The sequence below is a fragment of the Zootoca vivipara genome, chromosome 1 (assembly GCF_965207765.1).
Source record: "Zootoca vivipara chromosome 1, rZooViv2.hap1.1, whole genome shotgun sequence".
Taxonomy (NCBI): Eukaryota; Metazoa; Chordata; class Lepidosauria; order Squamata; family Lacertidae; genus Zootoca; species Zootoca vivipara.
The window spans coordinates 84,176,288-84,198,033 of record NC_142582.1 but is presented as its reverse complement, the minus strand read 5'-3'; the positions used below and the strand labels follow the sequence as shown (position 1 = coordinate 84,198,033).

The 21,746-nt window shown below is 41.5% G+C and overlaps 1 protein-coding gene across 1 annotated transcript in view; it reads left to right on the top strand.

The window, feature by feature from the left end:
- The first annotated feature begins 213 nt into the window (after positions 1-213).
- The window catches only part of SYT13 (synaptotagmin 13), a 38,112-nt gene continuing 16,579 nt past the window's right edge, over positions 214-21,746 (top strand). Inside the window, exons 1-4 of the mRNA XM_035120446.3 lie at positions 214-753; positions 10,363-10,585; positions 19,515-19,649; positions 21,147-21,460. Coding sequence (XP_034976337.3) covers positions 571-753; positions 10,363-10,585; positions 19,515-19,649; positions 21,147-21,460 — 855 coding nt within the window. The 5' untranslated portion in view covers positions 214-570. The remainder of the gene's footprint in view (positions 754-10,362; positions 10,586-19,514; positions 19,650-21,146; positions 21,461-21,746) is intronic.

Below are 21,746 nucleotides of genomic sequence, written 5' to 3'. Positions count from 1 at the left end.
TATGCTTCTTATTTTTAGCACTCATGCAATTTTGAAGAAGGGGTGTGTGTGTGATGGGGACAATAATTGCAATGTGTTTTCTCTCCTCCCCCCCCCCCGCCCCCCAATCAAGCTACTTTGCAGCAAGCCCCTTTTAAAGGGTCTCCCGTCACTGTCTTGGATGCACTTTCTGCGAGTTGGCCAGCACGGCCCACCCCCTTCTTGCTGACGTCTGACTCTATCATACATCAGACTTTCCCCAGTGGTGCTGGAGAATGAGCTTCAATGAAAGCTGCCTGCTCGCAGTCTGAAAGGGACTGCAGGCGATGGAACTGCAACTTCCTCTGCTTCTCTTTGCTCCCCCTGGAGCATTGAGCCAGAAATACCCACGGGAGGGATGGAGAGGTTATCTGATCATCTAGCCCTGCAGGAGCAACCCACTAGTTTCTTGTGAATCACTTTTCTCTGTCCACTGCTGCTGGAGAGGATCTATTGCGCTCTTCCAAAGAGGCTGAGACGGGAGAAATTCTGCAAGGAGGTGGATGATGCTTGTGCTGGCTGAGTAAAGTTGTGGCTTCCTAGCCTGAGACGATGGTTTTGTCTGTCCCAGTGATTGCTCTGGGAGCTACCTTGGGGACTGCTACTGGCATCCTTGCCTTATGCGGTCTCACCTGCCTGTGCAAATATAAGCAACCTGGGAAAGGAGCCTCAGACAAGGAGCAAGATCAGGACCCAGAAAATGCCAAGCCCAGCATACTACAGACAGTCCAGCAGGTAAAGCACCATATTGATTTTGCCCTACTCTTCTCCCATTGATGCAGCGGCTTCAGAACAGCGCGTTCTGAGCTGGGGTGCCCAGTTTGTGAAATACTGTGATTGATAGCAAGCTTCTGTGTTTGCAGGGGGCAGCTCTACTTCTGTACAGGGAGGAAGACAGAAGGCGGCAGGGAGGGAGGGAGGGAGGGAGGGAGGGAGGGAGGGAGGGGTCTTAGGTGGCGTGTGGGATTACCAAAGCAACAGCCCGCTTTTGTTTTATGAAAGAGAGCGAGAAAGCAGGGGTGGCAAACCTACAGGGATCCCACAATGACTGGGTGGCTAGACCTGGTTGATTTGCATACAGAGCCCGGACGCCAAGCAAAAAAAGAACCGGAATAACAGTAATCATGCTTGAATATTTCCTAATGCCCATTGATCTTTCCATTTCCATGCAGATACATGCAGATTCTGCTGCACAGGAAAAAAAAGCCTTCTGTGTAACTAACTAGTGCATATACATATTCATACTGAAATAGGTTTGTGAAATTTTAAAATAAGGCATCCCTATCCAGCTGGCAGTCGAAATCTAATTATGACATATGTCGTGACAGCTATGGAGAGTCCTGTGACACTGTAGTGAACTTACCTTATAATGCATGTGTAATTTAGCTTATTGAGTTATCTCAGTGTTTGTCTAAATGAGGAGTGGAAGCAAAGTGATTACTCTATATCAGTTGTAACCAGAAATGAGGGTGGCCCATCTGACATAATTTCGGTAGCTGGCCTTGAAGGAAAGGGTTCAGATTCTATCCCAGTTATGGACTTGTTGAATTGGTAGGTATGGGTAAATCATTCTCTTTTGGCCTCAGTTGCCAATCTGGAAAATGGGTATCCATGGCCTATTGCACAGGCTATTATATTATTACTGGATAAGTTGACAACAAGCTTAACAACAATAGCAATATATATTTGGCTAATCTGGCTGAAACCTGAGTTGAGAACTCTTTGTTTCTTATAAATGATGGAACTTGCCCTCAGAGTGGCTATTGATTCCTGTTCTGACATGTAAATGTTTTGTTTGTTTGTTTGTTGCTTAAAATGATATGTTGCCTTTGTTAGCAAAATCGTCAGCACTTTTCAGTCTTTCTACTGACTTTCCCCTGCATCAGGTTGATCAAGATTATGGTGATGCAAACTGGCCACAAACCAGTGCGGTTAGAGTGACAGAAATACATTGGTATAAGCTTAGCCTAAGTGAAAATTCTGTTCATACTAGGCTCATCCCTTACATTTCAGGAGAGAGGCAGAGCACCCAGAGCCTTTGCTCAAGCACACCTATGATTCTCTCCTTGTTATAAGCCCAGGACTACCCAGTGATATCCATAGTGGAGAGAGTATGTCACTAGGGCTTTGTTAAGGCTGCGCCACACTGTGTCATCTGAGCTTCCTAATTGCAGTCCTGGATATGTGTCCCTGCTCTTTCCTTTTGCTTATACAAGTCTTCTACGATTGGATTGCAGGGTGCGAGCGGAGGAGTTAAGAGAAGTACAGTACATGGAGTAGTCAGATATTTTGTTTTAAGGGAAGGAATATAACTCAGTGATGGAGCACATATTAGAAGTCCCTGGCTGGTTTGGCTGGAAAAGACTTACGCCAGAACCCTTGGAGCAGGGGTGCCATCTAAAGGTAAAGGTAAAGGGACCCCTGACCATTAGGTCCAGTTGTGACCGACTCTGGGGTTGCATGCTCATCTCGCATTATTGGCCGAGGGAGCCGGCGTATAGCTTCCAGGTCATGTGGCCAGCATGACAAAGCCGCTCCTGGCGAACCAGAGCAGCACACGGAAACGCCGTTTACCTTCCTACTGTAGCGGTTCCTATTTATCCAATTGCATTTTGACGTGCTTTCGAACTGCTAGGTTGGCAGGAGCTGGGACCAAGCAACAGGAGCTCACCCCGTCGCAGGGATTCGAACTGCTGACCTTCTGATCAGCAAGCCCTAGGCTCAGTGGTTTAACCCACAACGCCACCTGGGTGCCATCTAGGGGAAGCCAAATTTTCAAGAAGGGGTCCAGGCCCCCACAAAATTATGCAGCAGTTGTGTGCACCTAGGGTGATGACTTTTTCAATTTTTTCTCAAAAATTATGTCCTGTAGCACAAATGGATGAACTTTTGCCTATTAATGACTAAAATGAGGTATATTCCATTGAAATATTAGAAAAGGTCACGCACAAACCATTTAAAAAAAATTGTATGCCGTTTTACCATTTCATAAAATTGTATTAACAATTCTATATATATTTCGTATCAAATTTGGACACAAGGCCACATTCCACAATGGGGAGTGTTCTTAGCAACATAGGCTATACAAATGTCACACCTGCGCAAGGTAAAAGCCCCTTTTTGGGACCTCAAAACTCAGCTAGCTGACCCTGCCGGGCATGCTGGGAAAAGAACCTACAGGAGAGGTAGCAAAACATCGTCCTCTAGCGGCGTCTATACTGTTACTGCAGCTAAAAAAAGCTTCCTTGTGTGTTTGATGGTCCTATATAATGTTGTATATATATGACTCTAAAGCTTCAGTTCAATTTTATATCTGCTTACAGTGACTTCAAAAATGGTCACAAAACTGATAAATAAATTTTTTTGAAATCATTTTGTGTGTGAGGTTTTTTTTTTAATCAAATCTCTTTGAAAGTAAGATTTTATCTAATCTTTAATTAAAGCTCATCAAATTATGATACAGGGAAATGAGGTTGTAAAAAAAGTCATCACCCTAGTCACTGCATACGGCACATCAGCACGCCTCCCGGCATGCCCTACAGTCGCGAGTAACGTCAGCATGCCCTACGGTCAGGAGCGGAGGAAGGGGGTGCCGTGGGTGTGGATCGCCCCGGGTGTCACCACTGAGGGGGTGACAAAATGCCAGGCGGCACTCACCGTGGGGCCTACACAGGCTCCTCGCTGCGCAAACGGTCCACCCACTGCCCCCCCAGCTGTAGGGTGACTGAGTGGGAGGAGGCAGGCAGACTCCGAAAGCCCCACAGTGCGCCCTGCCCTTATGGGTGGCTCGCCCCGCTCTTGGGTGCACCGCCTCAGGCGCCTGAGCGGTTTCCTCTGCCGCTGCCTGCGGTGTGCACACACGGCGTGTGTATGTCATGCAGCCCAGTCCCCTGGAGAGTTGCTGTCCATCAGAGTAGACAGCACTAGTACAATGGGCCAATGGCCTAACTCTGTTAACTTCATATATTCCTCCCAGATTGAATTTATACCAGATTGTAGTTGTTATATATACAGCGCTTTACAGTCATACCTTGGTTCTCGAACGCCTTGGTACTCGGACGTTTTGGCTCCCGAACATCACAAACCCAGAAGTGACTGTTCTGGTTTGCGAATGTTTTTCAGAAGCTTGAATGTCTGATGCGGCTTCCACAGCTTCCGCTTGAGTGCAGGAAGCTCCTGCAGCCAATTGGAAACCGCGCCTTGGTTTTCGAACCGTTTTGGGAGTCGAAAGGACTCCCAGAATGGATTAAGTTCGGCAACCAAGGTACGACTGTATAATCCTACTACAGTGGTACCTCTGTTTATGAACTTAATCCATTCCTGAAGTCCGTTCTTAAACCGAAACCATTCTTAAACTGAGGCAATGCTTTCCTGCCAGTGCCCTTCCACTGTTCAGCTTCCATTCTTAGACTGAGGTAAAGTTCACAAACCAGGACACTACTTCCGGTTTTGCGGAGTTCGTAAACCGAATAGTTCGTAAACAGGGCTGTTCTTAAACCGAGGTACCACTGTACCACTCATCCTCACGGCAAATTTTGATGCAGTTTTCATTTTTAAAAGCCCATGAGCGAATACCACTTTTAACTGGAATCAGACAAATACCAAAGCCAGCACTTATTTTAGGGTTGCCCAGACATATATGGAACACTGCATTCGGCAGTAGTGTTTGGGTGGAAATCATCAAAAGTGTTTGGCAATGCCAATTTTCCATAAAAATAGCTCAAAGTGGTCAAAGAAGCCCAACAACTTTGGGCAAACCTAAAAACGAAACAAAAAAACTCCTTTCTGTCCGGATTTTCACTGTTTGAAATATGGCAACCCTGTTCATACGGACTCCTAATCCTTCTGTTGTGCTTGAAGTTAATAATCTTTTGCATCTCAGAAATGAGCAGATCTTATTTTTCATCTCATAAACTAGAGCCCACTTCATGAGATGCATGAAGTGGGATCCACAGTTGCCAGGCACATTCTGTACATAGGTGTAAAGAAAAAGAAGATAAAGTCTGCAGTTAAATGGCAATGGAATCCAAGAAGTACAGCCAGTGACAATAAAATTGGGTTTTTAATTAGGGAAGCCAGATATTATTGGATTACAGTATCCAAAGCCCTAGCCGGCATGATAAAAAATGATGGATGTCCAAAAACATCTTGAAGGATTAAAGCTCTAGTTGTGTTGTCACAAACCTTTCTTTCCCCCTCTGCACCCATGCATTGAAAATACCTGATTACTGAGGATCATGTATCTGACTAACTGTGGTCTAGTCCGCAGAAGCTTATGCCATAATAAAATTAAATAGTCTTTAAGGTGCCACAAAACTCTTTGTTGTTTTTGCTGCAACAGACTAACATCTCTCTGGAAATCTTTTAAGTGTTTACTCAGAAGCCAATGCACCAACTTCAGTAAAGCTTATTCCCAGCCAGATCAAGACAGAGGTCGCCACTTCACACAATCTGGCAGACATGCATCTAGTCCTAAATGATACACTCACAAATCCCATATTGACTCTCACTTTTCCTCATTTGCCTTGTGAAATGTCTCTCTGTGATGGTAGGTCTACAGTGATTGTATCACCCATTCAAGTCAACAACAACAACAACAACTTTATTATTTATACCCCAGCCACTCTGGGTGGCTTACAACATACCTAAAAACATAATAAAAACATCAATCCTTAAAAACTTCAGATGTCTTCTAAAAGTGAGATAGTTGTTTATTTCCTTGACATCTGAAGGGAAGGTATTCCACAGGGAGGGTGCCATGACCAAGAAGTCCCTCTACCTAGTTCCCTGTAACTTTGCTTCTCACAGTGAGGGAACCAGCAGAAGACCCTCAGAGCTGGATCTCAGCATCCAGGCTGAATGATGGGGGTGGAGATGCTCCTTCAGGTATACTGGGCTGAGGCTGCTTAGGGGTTTAAAGGTCAGCACCAACACTTTGAATTGTGCTCAGAAACGTACTGGGAGCCAGTGAAGATCCTTTAGGACTGGTGTTATATGGTCCCAGTGGCCACACCCAGTCACTAGTCTAGCTGCCGCAGTCAATGCTGAATGCTGCCATCGACAAGTGAGGATCATGAATGTGTGAATTTGCACTGTAATTACATGATTAAAGAGGCAGTGTGTCTTTGAAGGTGGAAGATATCCTTAGATAACTTGCCTGCGTAATTCAGATCCCCCCCTTCTGTTTTCAAAAATAACCAGGCTTTTCTCTTGCCAGGAACAAGCCTTCCTTTTCCAAGCATCTGCTTTAGAACAAGTGCATATGTGTTTCAAACCTAAGCCTCAGATGGATTTGTTTGTGTGGGAAGTGTATTCTATCTGTCTCCATTTATATCAGTTCCTTAGCACATACGGTATGCACTATTATAATTTTCCATCAGTGGGAAGAGAACAATGTTTGGAACACAGATGCCGAATCGTGTTTATTTCAGGGATTGTGACACTGTCATTTAGGGGAAGCTAGAGTATTTTCACACATAATTGCATTGTTGCCTTTCTACACTGCAAGAAATGTCATGCATTGCAAAAGAAATCCAAAAAATAAATTCAGCTTCTCCAGCTCAAAGAAATCTACCTAACAAAAATATATTTTGCATTTGGTTTGGTGTTTTGAGATAGGCTGGCTTACAATGGGAATCTACTATTCTGAGTCAGTTGGGGTTTGTACAACCCTAGCAACCAATCCAGTCTCTCTGTCTCGCTCTCTCTGTCTCGCTCTCGCTCTCTCTCGTCCAGAAAAGCAGAAAGGTTGTGCTTTCAGGGCTTCTCCTATTCCAAACCTTCTGTACATATCATCGTATCTCCATTTGCAAAGGGGATGGTGGGAGTCTCTTTTAAATCATCAGCTGCCACAATCTGGGAAGCAGAACTTGTAGTATTCACAATAAACAAAAGCAGATGCAGCTGGAGAAGAGGCGGATTGGTCCCCACAGCACTTGTGTATGGCTCCCCTGGGGGCTGTCGGTTGTTATGCAATGATGGATTGCCTGGTGGAGTGTCTGGCTTTTGGCACGAAGTGATGGCAACAACAATAGCTCATGTCTCGTGCTCTCCACTGCAAGGCGAGCCCACCGCTACTTGCCTGATATAAAATATACTACCACAGAATCACACAGGAACAGCGCTGACTTGTGCTGTGGCCCAAAGTATCCGTCTGAACATTGGAAAGGTTATTTGTGTGGACACAACCATGCATATACAAGTGATAAAGCTTGTACATCTACCGGGTATCAGCCCCCTACTTCCCGTAGCTTAGAACAAGGAGGAAGGCACTTGAAAAAGAAAAAATCCCAAACCACATTTCCTTAAATATTGGATGTTTTTAACTATAGCAACCAGACATTGGTCCGCTTTGAAGCTAACCAAAGCAGACTCCAAAAGGGGGGAGGGGGATTACAGGAATGGAGCAATCTGCCTTAGAGTAGGTGGCCCACTTCACAAGTTACGGCTCATGGGGTTGAGTCATGGGATAATAGAAAAAACAAAGGTGTACAACAGGGATGAAGAACCTGCGCCCTGCCAGGTGCTGCTGGACTAAAACTCCCATCATTCCTGTCCATTGGCTCTGCTGTCATGGGCTGATGGGAGATAGAATCCCACATCTGGAGAGCCATAGATCCCTTACCTCTTCTGTACAGCATACAGAAAATGCCCTTATGCAATCCAGTGTTAGCTGTTCAGGTTAAATTGAGTCCCTCAGTCCTGTATACCCGAAGGAGCGTCTCCACCCCCACCATTCAGCCCGGACACTGAGATCCAGCACCGAGGGCCTTCTGCCGGTTCCCTCATTGCGAGAAGTGAGGTGACAGGGAACCAGACAGAGGGCCTTTTCGGTAGTGGCACCCGCCCTGTGGAACGCCCACCCAGCAGATGTCAAGGCAATAAGTAACTATTTTACTTTTAGAAGACAACTGAAGGCGGCCCTGTTTAGGGAAGTTTTTAATGTTTGATGCTGTACTGTTTTAATATCCGGTTGGAAGCCGCCCAGAGTGGCTGGGGAAACCCAGCCAGATGGGCGGGGTATAAATAATAAATTGTTGTTGTTGTTGTTGTTGTTGTTGTTAGTGTTATTGTTATTATTATCATCATCCTATTACTACTAACTATGAGATGCATGCAAGAGAGGCTGCATGGCAACAGTGGTGTAGTGTAAGAGGGGGCCATGGCACAAAATTATGAGAGGGAACCACCAGATGCCCCCATGCAGGTGCAGGTTTCCGCGGGGATCTCTGTTCCGGCGGCAGAGTAGCACAGGCCCACAGTGCGCAGGTATGGACAGAGTGAGGTGGGCAAGGGGCAACCCCAGCGTGGCCTGGCCCAGCTCTCCTCTCCATGGGCATTGGGAAGATTCCCCTGCCAAGGGTTGTGACAGCTGACAGGGCTCCCCTCTACGTGGGCAGGCAGATGGCACAATGTGGCCCCGGGTTATTTGGGGGGGGGGAAGAGACACTACAGTGGCATGGTGGCTTGTGTGCCCTGGGCACCGGCAACCCACGCTACACCACTGCATGGCAACAAATGGCAATACTATGTTGTTTTTCTGGCATGACCCAGTGCAGTGCAATATAGGGAGCTAGAGTACCCCCATTCGGCATTCAATTTGGAAATCAAATACCCAACTCCAGCGATTATTTTCTCCAGGACACAGGGTTATAGGTTCTTTCCCCCCTTTTCTTGCTTTTATTATGTGTTTTGTGTTTTTAATTTGTATTTTTACCTGTGAGATCTTCAGATGAAGGGCAGTATACATATTGATTAAATAAACAAATAAACTAAATTCAGTGTTTATTATTGGCAAGGCAGAAAGAAACTAATGAAAAACATTCATTCCTGCTAAGGCGTTCCCATTCTCACCGTTCAAGCTTGAAGACTGCCTATCAGCGACAGGACTGAAGTATTGTTGTAAGATTGTAAGAAGCACATTAGAACAAAATTAAAGCACTTCTAGCCCAGCATTGGCCACCCATATGCCATCTAGGTAATGATGAGGACATAGCATAGCACTCTCTTATCTTCTGATCCTCAGCAAGTGGCCCTGTTCCCCTTTCCAGAACCTGTCACCTTGAGTGCTTTGAAACCAAGGAAACAAATTGATTAGAAGCAATGGAAACAAGCTTAGTCAAGGGTTGTCAGCATGTCAGGTAGACTCCCAACGGAGAGGCAGTCTTCTTTCTGACCAGTTTCTATGGCCTCATCAACACCATACATTTAAAGCACTGAACACTACCCTAAACAGCCATGGCTTTCTCCAAAGAATTATGGGAGCTGTCATTTTTAAGGGTCCTGAGAGTTGCTGGGAGACCCACCTCCCTAGCCCCTTCACAGAACTACCATCCTCAGAGTGATTCTAACCATTAATCTCTCTTCACAAGGAACTATGTGAAGCAGAGGTTCACCAAAAAATGATACATTTGATAGGATTTGCTATCCACAGAGGTTCATATGGGTGTAGTTAAGCCCCCAACACCCAGAAAGCATTCTGGTATTATTTGTTACCCAAACAGTTGTGGTCACAGCCCTCTTAGCATGAACTTCCACGGACTATCTATGCTCCTTCCCTTTGGTTGCTCAAAATACAGTTGATAAAGGACATCCTGTTTTACTTATTGAAATGCTTTATGATTTCTAGACTATGTATAGTACTATGATGCTATGTTTTATTTTTCTTTCTTTCCCCTACTTATTTATTTGTCTCCCTGATTGTTTGGCATCTGTTGTTTAGTGTTTAGTTTTGGATATACTTTTGTAACCTCACAAACTATTCTGCAGGCAGTGTGTATATATGTGTATAAATATGAAAAAACTTCAATAACTTAGCTTTAAAAAAGTATGTGTGTGCGTTTTTTCCTAATATACACATTTGTTTCTACAAGTTGATCTAGCATAATGCATTTTTATATATTGTTTTCAGTATGGTGTGTATTTTTGTATGCACTTAACAAAAACATTTCTGGTTGGAAAACCATTGTGAAATCTGTAAAAGTGTGAATTTCAAAGGATAGCTGTGTTTCTGCTTCTGTTTTGTTTCAGGAAGTGTGAATTAGGTAGATTCACATAAAAGTGTTAACAAAAGGACCCCCCCTCCTTCAATCCATAACAGAAAGAAGGATGAAGAGTGGGAGGACAGCACCTAAAATAATAAGAAAACCAGGGAAAAAATAGGATTATGGAAGCAATAGTCATGGCTGAATTTATTTAAAAACAAACTGCCTTGATTTCTGAACCATGGTGAATTCTGTCAGTACAGCGTCAGCCTTCATAAGCATGCCTTCTGTTGAAGAAACACCATGTTAGAAATTCTGAATTAATGCAATAAGTATAATTGATGACGTTCTTTCATTTCAGTTCAATGTTGAGAAGACGGCAGAAGCTGTACAGCCCAGGACAATCCTCAGATTTCCACATATCTATGATCCGAAGCCAGTAGTGACCACATCAGAAATTGTTAACTGTGCAGATTATACCTTAAAGAGGATGAAAGAGCCAGGGAAGGGGAAGCCCACAGCTCTGGATGAGAAAAGAATGAACATACGTGTCAATGAAGAGTTATTCATTCTCCCTCAAAATGGTGAGCACCTTGCCGAACTACATGTGGTTGCTTCCAATTCAGATTAGTAACCACACTGTTTCCCCTTTCTGATTTCAGTTCCCAGTACAAATGACTAATTGGCAAGTTAGGGAAGTCTTTAAAATTAAGTGGGAGGGTTGGGTTTTTTGTTTTTTGTTTAGTGCAAGTTCAATATAAGTTTAGAGCTCCAGTGCAAAAAGTGTACAAATCAATCCTATAATTTAGATTATTGTAACTTTGGAGAAAATTCTCTGTATTTACCTCCAGCAATGTTCAGCAGCCCTATTGATTTTTCCCTGTCCACAACCATCCTTTTAAGAGCACATCTTTTTCTTGTGACAGTTCCAATCATTCTGTTTTCCTGGGGATTTTCCAGCAGGCATGTACTGTACATGATTTATAGAGAAATTTATTTTTAACCTCAGAAATCATTTGGCAATTCGTTTCCCCAGCTTCTCATAGTGCCACTGCTTCAGCTACAACGGACCCAGTGATGAAATAATAACAAGAAGTGTTTTAGGGAAAGGATAGGATAGGATGAATTGTACGTATCTGCCTTGGGAGAACTCTAGGACCAGAGCTTTAAATGTGTAACAGCTGTTGACAGCTCAGTAAGTAGTAAGAACTGTAGTGAATCTCTGAATATTCCTCGCCCAATTAATGTTAAAAACAAGAAATCAGATTCCAAATGTTTCTCCACTGAGCCCAATGATTTGCATATGTAAAATAAATACATGTATTTAATGTGATTTGCTTTAACAATTTATTCCACTACAAGGATTCGGGTTTTTTAATGAATATAATTTTTTTGATATGTGTGTGCAAGGACTGTGATAGCAGAGAGGAAAAGAGGAGAAACAAACGCTCTCCAGAGCATCATGGTCTGATGCTCAACAGGAACAGTTGCTCTGAGAATAGACTATGGAAGAGGGGAGGATATTGAAGTCCTGCATCCTGGCTCCCAAGAGGGCCTGCTTAAAAGCATTTGAAACAATTTAGAGCATAAGCATTGCCTTGATGGAGCAAACCATCAAGCTATGGAGATGTAGTCCATACAATCCAATATTCCATTTTATGCTAAAACAGGGGGATTAAATCCACCACATCTTGGGGAGGGGAAGAGCCATGGCTCTTTCACTGAGCACCTCTTTTGCATGGAGAAGGTCCCAGGTCCTGTCCATAGCATCTCCAATTACAGATGGAAACATCTGCCATCTGAAACTTTGGAGAGCTACTGAGCTCAACGGGCCAAAGAGTCTGACTCAATATTGGGCAGCTTCTTATCTTCCTACATTCCTGAGCAGCTTCTTCTTGGGTTTCAGAGCGTTCACCAACGTCTGGATTTCACCAGTTTTGTCTGTTCCTTCGAGGCTGTACATAGTTTGATCTCACATGAGGCATCTGATGAAGTGGGTTCTAGTCACAAAAGTCCAAAAGAGTCTTCCCCAAACCTTGTGCCACCCAGATGTTTTTAACCGCAGCTCCTATCACCCCCAGGCAGCAAGCAAAGTGCAAGCCCTAAGTCTAGTAGTACAGTGAGCAAGAGAGGCTTTTGTCCATTTCTTGAAAGAGCAGTTTGTGAAATGGCATGCAGGTCAGGTGTTCAAAGGGGGAAAGAAGGTGAAAACCTTGAATCGAGTTATTGCAAGTACTTTGAGGGGTCCCCCCCACCCAAAATCTGTGGCCAAGGTTCCAAAGCGAGTGGTATAAAATAGATCTAGAATGAAGGAGAACCAAGATCTAGAATGAAGGAGAACCAAGACATTTTAACTAATGTCTATTGAAAATGATAAATTTAACCTTGCGAAAATAGAAAGAAGATCAATCTCCCTATAAACGAAAGAAGAGAAGTTCTTTTATATACAACAATCTTCAAGAGCTTTCGCCCACTTGTAGGTCTTCGTCTTCTCTGTCTTCCTCCAGTTCTTTAAACAGTTCCTTTTTGTTTCTGTTGCAAAATCTTTCCGCCTCCGCCACCGATCTGAAGGTCTTCTTTTTGCCTTTAAAGGTGAAAGTCAATCCTTCAGGATACTCCCATATGTACCATATTCCATTTTTGCTTAGGGTCTCTGTTACTGCTTTGTAGCCCTGTCTCTTGAGCCTAAATCTCTTCGGGATTTCTTTGAAGATGGCTACTGTTCTTCCTTCTATCGTCAAATCCTCAACCTTTTTCTTCTGCAAAATTTTTTCTTTGAGGAGCATTGAATTTAAGAAAATCATCACATCTCCCGGTCCTTTGAAATTTTTTGTCCTATCCGTTCTTACTCTATAGATCTTGTCTATATCAAGCATCAGATCCTCTTCTCTCACTTTTAGCCATGTTGCCAATCCTTTAATCATTTTTTCTTCTATTTGCTCTCTTGCCGACTCCGGGACACCCCTCATCCTTAAAATCCGCTCCTTCTGCCTCATCTCCAGAAAAGCAATCTGATCTTCAAGCTCCTCTTGCTTCTTTTTCAATCTTTGTGTCATTTCATCTTCTTTCTCCTTTACTGATCTTAAATCTTTGTTTTCTGCAGCTATCTTTTTTATTGCTTCCTCTTGCTTTCCTATCTTCACATTTATGTCTTTCACCGCTTTATCTAGTTCCTTGTTTTTATTATGCAGCTCTCTCATCTGCCCAGTCAACTCCTCTATCATCTTGGTGTTGTCACCCACTTTAATCTCAATTGAATCCACTTTTGTTTCAACTGAGTCCAATTTTTCGTTTAAAGTTTTATTCATTCCTATTATCAGTTCTTTTATGTCTGCCAAGGACTCACCTTCTGGAATTGGAGTTGACATTGATTGCCTTCTTGGTTGGTTCCCTGCCAATGCAGTGGAACTAGCTGGATTCTCCTTGAACTTTCTTATGGGCATTTTATTCCTCTGTTTGAGGATAGATACTCAGAGTCCTAATTTTCCCCTTTCCTTTCCCTATCTGGGAGTATCCTTCTGTGTATTCAGTCTTTCATCATTCTTTCCTTACAGCAGTCTCATCAAGAAAAGAAAAAGTCGAGAGAAAAGGGGGGGGAGTACTTTGTGGGCTTTAAAAGTCTGCTAAGTTTCGATGCCTTGGCAGTCTGCCAGCTTTCAATTTTCAGCCTCAGCTTTCCCTCTTTGTCACGTAGATACAACAGCTGCAGCTGCAATGTCTTTGATCTCCTCTCCTCCTCACCTCCTCCTCCACCCTGCTTCCCCCTCCTCCTCCTTCTCCTTGTCCTTCGCTTCGGAAAATAACCTTTCAAAATGTCTTTTCAAGCTTCCCGATCTCCATCTTGAAATGAGGGATAGTAATCAATTGTCCAATTAAATTCTATTTTTACTCTTGCGCTCGGTTTTCCTGTCTCTTTCAATCTCTCTGACTTCCCCCAGCGCGTTTAAACAATGACCCGTTGTTCAATAAACAACTCTTGTTCTGTCAGAGGGCTCTTTCGCAATTAAACAGCGGTGCGTTTAATGACTCCTTCGACTTAGCCTCCCGCCCGCGATCTTAGTTTTATAGTCTTTATGTCAACTTTGTAACACTCACGGTCGGATTATCGTTAAGATGTATCTTGTCGAAGAGCTCTGGTGCTTGCTAGGGGCGGAGATTCTCGGGCGCCGCTGCAGCAGACACTGTAGGGTTTTGCGTGCAGCTCCTCTCAGCGACTCTCACCGTTCGATGGTGCCGCCGCCGAGTTCTGCCGAAATCACGCCGCTTTTCTCAACTTCAGTGAGGGACCCGTACCCTCACCTTTCCCTTGAAGGGGTTTTTAGGCGCCAAATTCCCTCCAAAGCGTACTTTGTCTGCTTTTTAGAGCTCCCCGATTGCCGGAGCTCTCTCTCCGCGATCCGTTCCCTAGCGCACCATTACCGGAAGCCTTGTTTCCTCATTTTCATAGCTGCCATTTCTTTCATAGCTGCCATTTCCTTTTTAGGGGGAGGGGGGATTTCTCTCCCTTTGGATAAAGATTTTCACCCCTTGTTTCTTCTTCCCCTCCCTTTCCTTCTTCCCCCCTCCTTGTAAAACAACAAGAGGAGAGTATAAGTTAAGGAATTTGTGATAAAATCTTCCTGTATTCTTCCTGGAAGGGATTGCAGTGAGAAGTGCAGACACACTCTTACCAACTAGAGCTCTTAGGTGGAGGGGAGGAAAACTTAGACTTTGGAAATATCACATATTTGGTTTATTTTCACCCCTCCCCTTCTTTAATTCTCTCATTTTTAAGTCTTGGTTTTGAAGTTTGTAAATTTTCTCCCTAATTTATTTTTATTCAATTGAAACAGAAGTTAAATAAAGTAATGGATTTAAATATTATATCCTGGAACGTGAATGGTTTAAACGATAAATTGAAAAGAAACAAAATAGAACATATAATAAAAAAAGGTAGCTGGGACGTTGTATGTTTCCAGGAATCTCATGTATCACAAAATCATGAAAGGGTTTTGATAAATAAGAGAATAGGAAATGAATTTATTTCATCAAACAAAAAGAAGAAAAAGGGAGTAATAATTTACGTTAAACCAAAGATTAAGGCAGAAAAGTTATTCCAAGACGAAGAGGGGAGAATGGTTGGGGTGCGTCTGTACTTACCAAAGGGAAATGTATGTATTGTAAATATTTATGCACCAAATGGATGCAAAAAGGAATTTTTTGAGAAACTGGGAAAGAAAATGGGGGATCATATATTGGATGAAGAAATAGTACTTTTAGGAGACTTTAATGGTGTTATGCAGGGGGAGGTGGATAGAACAGGGGGGAGGAGGGGGAACGGGGGAAGACTGCCAGAAGTTTTTCGAAATTTGGTACAAAATTACAACTTAGAAGATGTATGGAGAAAAGAAAATCCAAAGGAGAAAAAATTTACTTATTATTCTGGGGCAAAAAAATCAGCCTCTAGGATTGATATGATATGGCTCTCACCGAAATTGATACAGATGACGGGGAAAACCGAAATCTTGGTTAAATCAATTACAGACCATAATCCAACAATGGTGAAAATTAAAGGAAAAGATATAAAAAATAGAAGGTGGAGAATGGATGAAAGGATATTAAATGATGAAGATTTTATAAAGAAAGTCAAAAAATTACTAAAGGAATTTTATGAGAAAAATATGTCGGAGGAAGTAGAGTTAAAGACAACCTGGGATGCGAGTAAAGCCTTTATAAGGGGATTATATATACAGCAAAAAAGCAGAGTTAAAAAAGAAAGGGAACAAAATATGGAAAAATTACAAAGGGAAATTAATGAAAAGGAAAGGGAATTGGCAGATAGTCCAAAAAATGAGGATTTGAAAATGAGAGTGAAGGTATTACAAAAAGAATTATCTATATTGGTCGGACAAGAAATTGAGAATAAAATAAGATGGCTTAAACAAAAAACATTCGAATGGGGAGATAAAGTAGGAAAATTATTAGCATGGAAATTAAGGGAAAATCAAAAAGAGAGATTAATTACGGAAATAAATTACAAAGGGAAAAAATTGAGAAGGCAAGAGGAAATACAGAAATGTTTTAATCATTTTTATAAGAACCTATATGAAGAAAAGAAATTAGACAAGGGGAAATTAGAGGAATATTTTTCAAAAAGGAGGAAAGATAAAATATTAGAAGAGGAGAGAGAAATGTTAAATAAATCAGTGTCAAAACAAGAGATATATGAAGCCATAAACAAATTAAAATTGGGGAAGTCACCCGGAACAGATGGCTTGTCGAGCAGACATTATAAAGTATTTAGAGAAGAATTAGGAGAAATTTTACAAAAAGTGATGAATGATATCTTAGAGAAGGGAACTATACCCAAGACATGGCAAGAAGGTTATATAGTATTAATACCGAAGGGAGAGCAAGAGGAAAGACAGGTAGGGGACTTTAGGCCAATTTCGTTACTTAATGTTGATTACAAAATATTTACGGACATCTTAGCGGCTAGATTGAAAAAAATATTAATTAGGATTATAGGGCAAGACCAACAAGGATTTTTACCGGGAAGAAAATTGGCAAAAAATGTGAGAGTGGTACTGGATCTATTGGAATATCTGGATTGGTCTCCGGGGAAGAGGGCAGCCTTTGTCTTTTTAGATATAGAAAAAGCCTTTGACTCTCTATCTTGGAAATTTATGAAAAGATCATTAATAGAAATTGGAATTGATGATAAATTTATGAGAGGAATTAATTCAATATATAATAACCAAACGGCTAAGTTAATATTGAATGGAGAGGTATTAGAGGATTTCGCAATAAAGAGGGGAACAAGACAGGGCTGCCCTCTATCCCCGTTGTTATTTATAATATCAATAGAATTTTTAATAGTGGATATTAAAAAGGAGGAGGAAATTGAAGGAATTAGAGTGAAAGATAAAAATTTGAAGATAAAAGCTTTTGCGGACGATATGATTGTAATGTTAGAAGAGCCAGAGATTTCAATCAAAAAATTAGAGGAGATATTAAATTCTTTTGAAGAAATATCAGGATTAAAAATTAATGAAAAAAAGACAAAATTGATGTTGAAAAATGTGGGACAATTGGACAAAAGCAAATTGCAACAAATTTCAAATTGGGAAATTGTGAATAAATTTAAATATCTGGGTATTATAATTAGTATTAATAATATAGATTTATATGAAAATAATTATGGAAGATTATGGAGGGAAATAAAGAAAGATATGGAGAGATGGAGGGGCTTAAATCTCTCTCTCTCAGGTAGGATAGCAACAATAAAGATGGCAATTTTACCAAAAATCTTATTTTTGTTTCAAATGTTGCCTATATTGGGGGAAAGAAAGATTTTTGAAGAATGGAGGAGAGATTTAAGTAAATTTATATGGTTGGATAAGAAACCAAGGATCCAGTACAGACTACTTACGGATGTTAAAAGTAGAGGGGGGTGGGGGGTCCCAGATTTGAGACTTTATTACGCATCATCGTGTATGTGCTGGCTTAAAGATTGGTTAATATTAGAAGATGAGGAGTTATTAGAGGTGGAAGGATTTAGAAACGTTGGGGGATGGCACACATATTTATTAGAAATAGAGAAAGGGGAAAATAAACAATTTAGTAATCATGTGATCAAAAAATCAATATTTAAGATTTGGAAAGAATTTAAAAATCTAATGGAACCGAAGATACCATGGTGGGCCTCGCCCTTCGAGATGACAGCCCTAGGGAGAAGGTGGAAAAAAGGAAGATGGTTGACGTACCAAGAGGTTTTGGTGAGTGAAGAGGGACAATGGAAATTAAAACCATATGAAGAGATTAAGCAGTACTGCAACAGTTGGTTGCAGTATGTACAGATTCAAAGCCTTTTTCAGGAACATAAAAAAATAGGATTCACAATTGGAAAGTCAAAATTACAAGAATTATTAATAGAAAATAAGGAAAAGCCATTATCAAAAATATATAAATTCTTGTTAGAATGGGAGTTAAAAGATGAAGTAGTTAAGGAGGTAATGATAAAATGGGCACAAGATTTAGGGAGGCCGATCTATGCAACGCAATGGGAGAGTATATGGAAGGTTTCAATGCGATTCACGGCTAGTATGAATATAAAAGAAAATATCTTAAAACTTATCTATAGATGGCATTTGACTCCCAGTAAATTAGCCAAAATATATAGGAATGATTTAGATAATTGTTGGAAATGCGGCGAGAAAGGAGGGAATTTTTTTTCATTGTTGGTGGGCCTGTGGAAAAATATATAAATGGTGGGACGAAATCTATGAAGAAATGAAAAAAATGTTGAGGTTGACTTTTAGAAAAAAACCAGAGTATTTATTATTGAGCATTATCCCAGAAAATATTCCTGAGAATAAAAGAAATATTTTTTTGTATGCGAGTGTGGCAGCGAGATTAGTGATAGCTAGGAAATGGAGGAAGGAAGATCTACCCACAATCCAAGAATGGCAATTAAAATTGATTGAATTTATGAACCTAGAGAGAATGACGGCAGCAATTCGGAACACTTCTAAGCAGAAATCTAAATTGGAATGGGGAGTGGTAGAGGAATATTTTAAAAGAATTGGTGTTAAAACAGAGTTGATGATCTGTTTAAATTAGATAGTCATGAGGAAAATTAGAATCTGAAAAATTAGAATTTGGAAAATAATAGTGTGATAAAATAAAATTAATCGAAATTAAGATAGATATGATAAATGAAGTAACGCAATTTTTAAAATATATTCAGAAGGCAAGCGGTGGGAAATGACTCGGAAGGTAATTCTTTTATCCTTTTTTTTTTTTTTTCTCCTTTTGTTTTGTTTTCTTTGTTTCTTTGATTGTATGATTGTGTATGATTTTACGATTTTAACTTGTTATGTTTTTTGAACTTTAATAAAGATGAATTTTAAAATTTAAAAAAAAAAAAAAAAAAAAAAAACCTTGCGAAAATATATTTTAAAAAATCTGTTGAAATGTCACTTTCTTTAAAAGGGCCTTCGATTCATGCCGAGTCAGCTTACCTTTGACGGTCAGGCAACATTGCAGACTGGCCCTGTCCCCCATCGAAATCTGGCGTGGGAGGCCTGGCCAGTTTGTGTGGCCTGTCGCTTTGTGCACTGACCAATTACAGGCAGGTTGGGATATAGGGCCTCCCTAGGGGTCGGGCCAAGTACTCCTGAAGGATAAATCAAGGCCTACCTGGGCCTCCTCACCCAGTTTGTCACTGGGTCTCCCACTCTCCCTCCCTCTTATAGTAGGCTTCTTGTGTGTGCTTGGTCTTGCTATTCTTGAAACAGCATATTTTTTACCTGAATCACATATTTCCATACAGCCTAAAAATCTTGAATAAAGCCAAGATAAAGAACTTGCTAGCAATAAAAGATAGTTCCAATGGTATGGGCTAGAAACACCAAACAGTGGTGGAATGCCAAGGTAATTTGATATGATGTAATCAAAGAGGAAAAGCAAATGTAGCCAAATTCGACTGCAACAAGAGGCATCCTCTTATTAAAAGACTTGTGTGTGTTCCAGGTGGAGTGAAAGATGTATGTGTCACCGAGTGTCTGAACCCCGAGAAAGCTGGTGGCTGCAACCAACTCCCAGAACTTCGCTATTCTCTTGGCTACAACCAACAGAAAGATGCATTGTGTGTTGCTTTTCTTGAAGGTAAGGAGCCTAAATCTTTGCATTTTATCCATTTTGGCAACTTTTCATTTGAAAGCTAAATCATACAACACGCTCTTCTCACAGATATGAGTCGTAAGCAGATGCATAACAAATTTAGGATCCCACGTTTTGTTACCATCTCATTTCATATATAAAACCCCCACAAGGCACATAACTGAAGATCTTGTTTTACAGATGGCAAACAGAAGCCAAGCCATTAGGAGCCTTGTGCAAAGAAACTGCGGTTTGGTGGACCAATAATAAGTGTATGTGCCCCTGTGCTCTCTCGTTGCCTCTCCCTTCTTCCCCTTACACATGCTGCTTGAGCAAAAAGTTTCTTAAATCACAGTTTTCTCTCTGATATTTGAACTGCATTTAAGGACTCCCTACAAACCAGGATCTTAAAGCCCTTCAGCCACAATTTCCTGGTTCAGGGGTCCTGGGAAACTGTGGAGGGAGTGCACAGGCAGGCACATAGGTTATTTGCAGCCCACCACAGAGCCTAGGGCTTGCTGATCAGAAGGTCGGCAGTTCGAATCCCCGCAATGGGGTGAGCTCCCGTTGCTCGGTCCCAGCTCCTGCCAACCTAGCAGTTCGAAAGCACATCAAGTGCAAGTAGATAAATAGGTACCGCTCCAAGCGGGAAGGTAAACGGCATTTCTGTGTGCTGCTCTGGTTTGCCAGAAGTGGCTTAGTCATGCTGGCCACATGACCTGGAAGCTGTATGCTGGCTCCCTTGGCCAATAACACGAGATGAGTGCCACAATCCCAGAGTCGGTCACAACTGGACCTAATGGTCAGGGGTCCCTTTACCTTTTCATTTACCAGTCGTGGTGGGACCAGTCAAAAACTGGCAGAGTTTTTACCACCTTTCCCTTTTTTTAAAAAAAATATATTTTTATTAATTTTTCCAATTAAAACCAATTATATCACATTCATTATTTCAAATTATACACATATATATCAATCAAACCGAATGTTATGCCAAATCATCTAAAAAAAATTTTTTTTTTTACCACCTTTCCCAATGCTGATTTCTCTTCCTCTTCTCTTGGTGTCTTGTTTCTACCAAGACGGAATGGGGAGTTTATGTTCTGGACCTAATAGTCAGGGGTCCCTTTAAACCATTGTTCATTCTAGCAGGATTATTACATCTGAATGAGCCAATGAGTTGAAAGCAAACCTGGGATGTATATTCAGATTCCAGGTTTTCAGATTTCAAATCTAACACAGTTCACTGGACTACTCTCACTCCCTTTTTTCACTGGCATTGAAGTTTCCAAACGATCCTAAGACCTCAGAGATGCAAATATGACCAATTATTGGCAATCAGGGTGGGCGGGGGGGGGGGAGAGACCCTTTATCCTTGCACAAGGATGGGTTTGAATCATTTTCATTAAATCGAAATGTTGAAATAGACAAAGGACAATTTTTCTCCTGAAAGTACTTTCGTATTCATTTTAAGTACAGCTTATCTTTCTTTCCCTGGTTCTACAGCTACCTATGGAACTGCAGCAGGAGACCAGAACAATGGCTGTGATTGCTATATCCTAGGCACTTTGGTGACCAAGACCAGCACCTCAGAAGCTCAAACTGTGTTGAAGAAGAAGAAGCCCCAGGTGGTCTGGGAGGAAGCTCTACTGTTTCCAGTAAAGGAGGAGGAGCTACCTGAGGCAGTGCTGACTCTCACCTTGAGAAACTGTGATAAATTCTCTAGGCACAGCATCGTTGGGGAAATTAAACCGAGTCTGGCAAACGTGGGGGAGCCATATGGAACAGTACAGTGTGAGAAGATGAAAACATTTGACAAGGTATCCTATGAATTCTATAAGCTGACTATCAAACCTTTATTAGCCATTTTACAAATAGAACCGCGAGAAAAAGAGTCACATACAAAAGTACCGTGTTTCCCCTATTTTAAGACGTAGTCATTATATAAGCCATAGCAGGATTTTAAGCGTTTAGGAAATAAAAGCCATACCCTGAAAATAAGCCATATCTTAAAACCTTGTACAAGCCTACGTGCGCTGAAGTGGCCTCTAGTGCATAGAAGCGGACGCCACAATAATAGCACGCGGAGTGCAATGGGGGTCGACG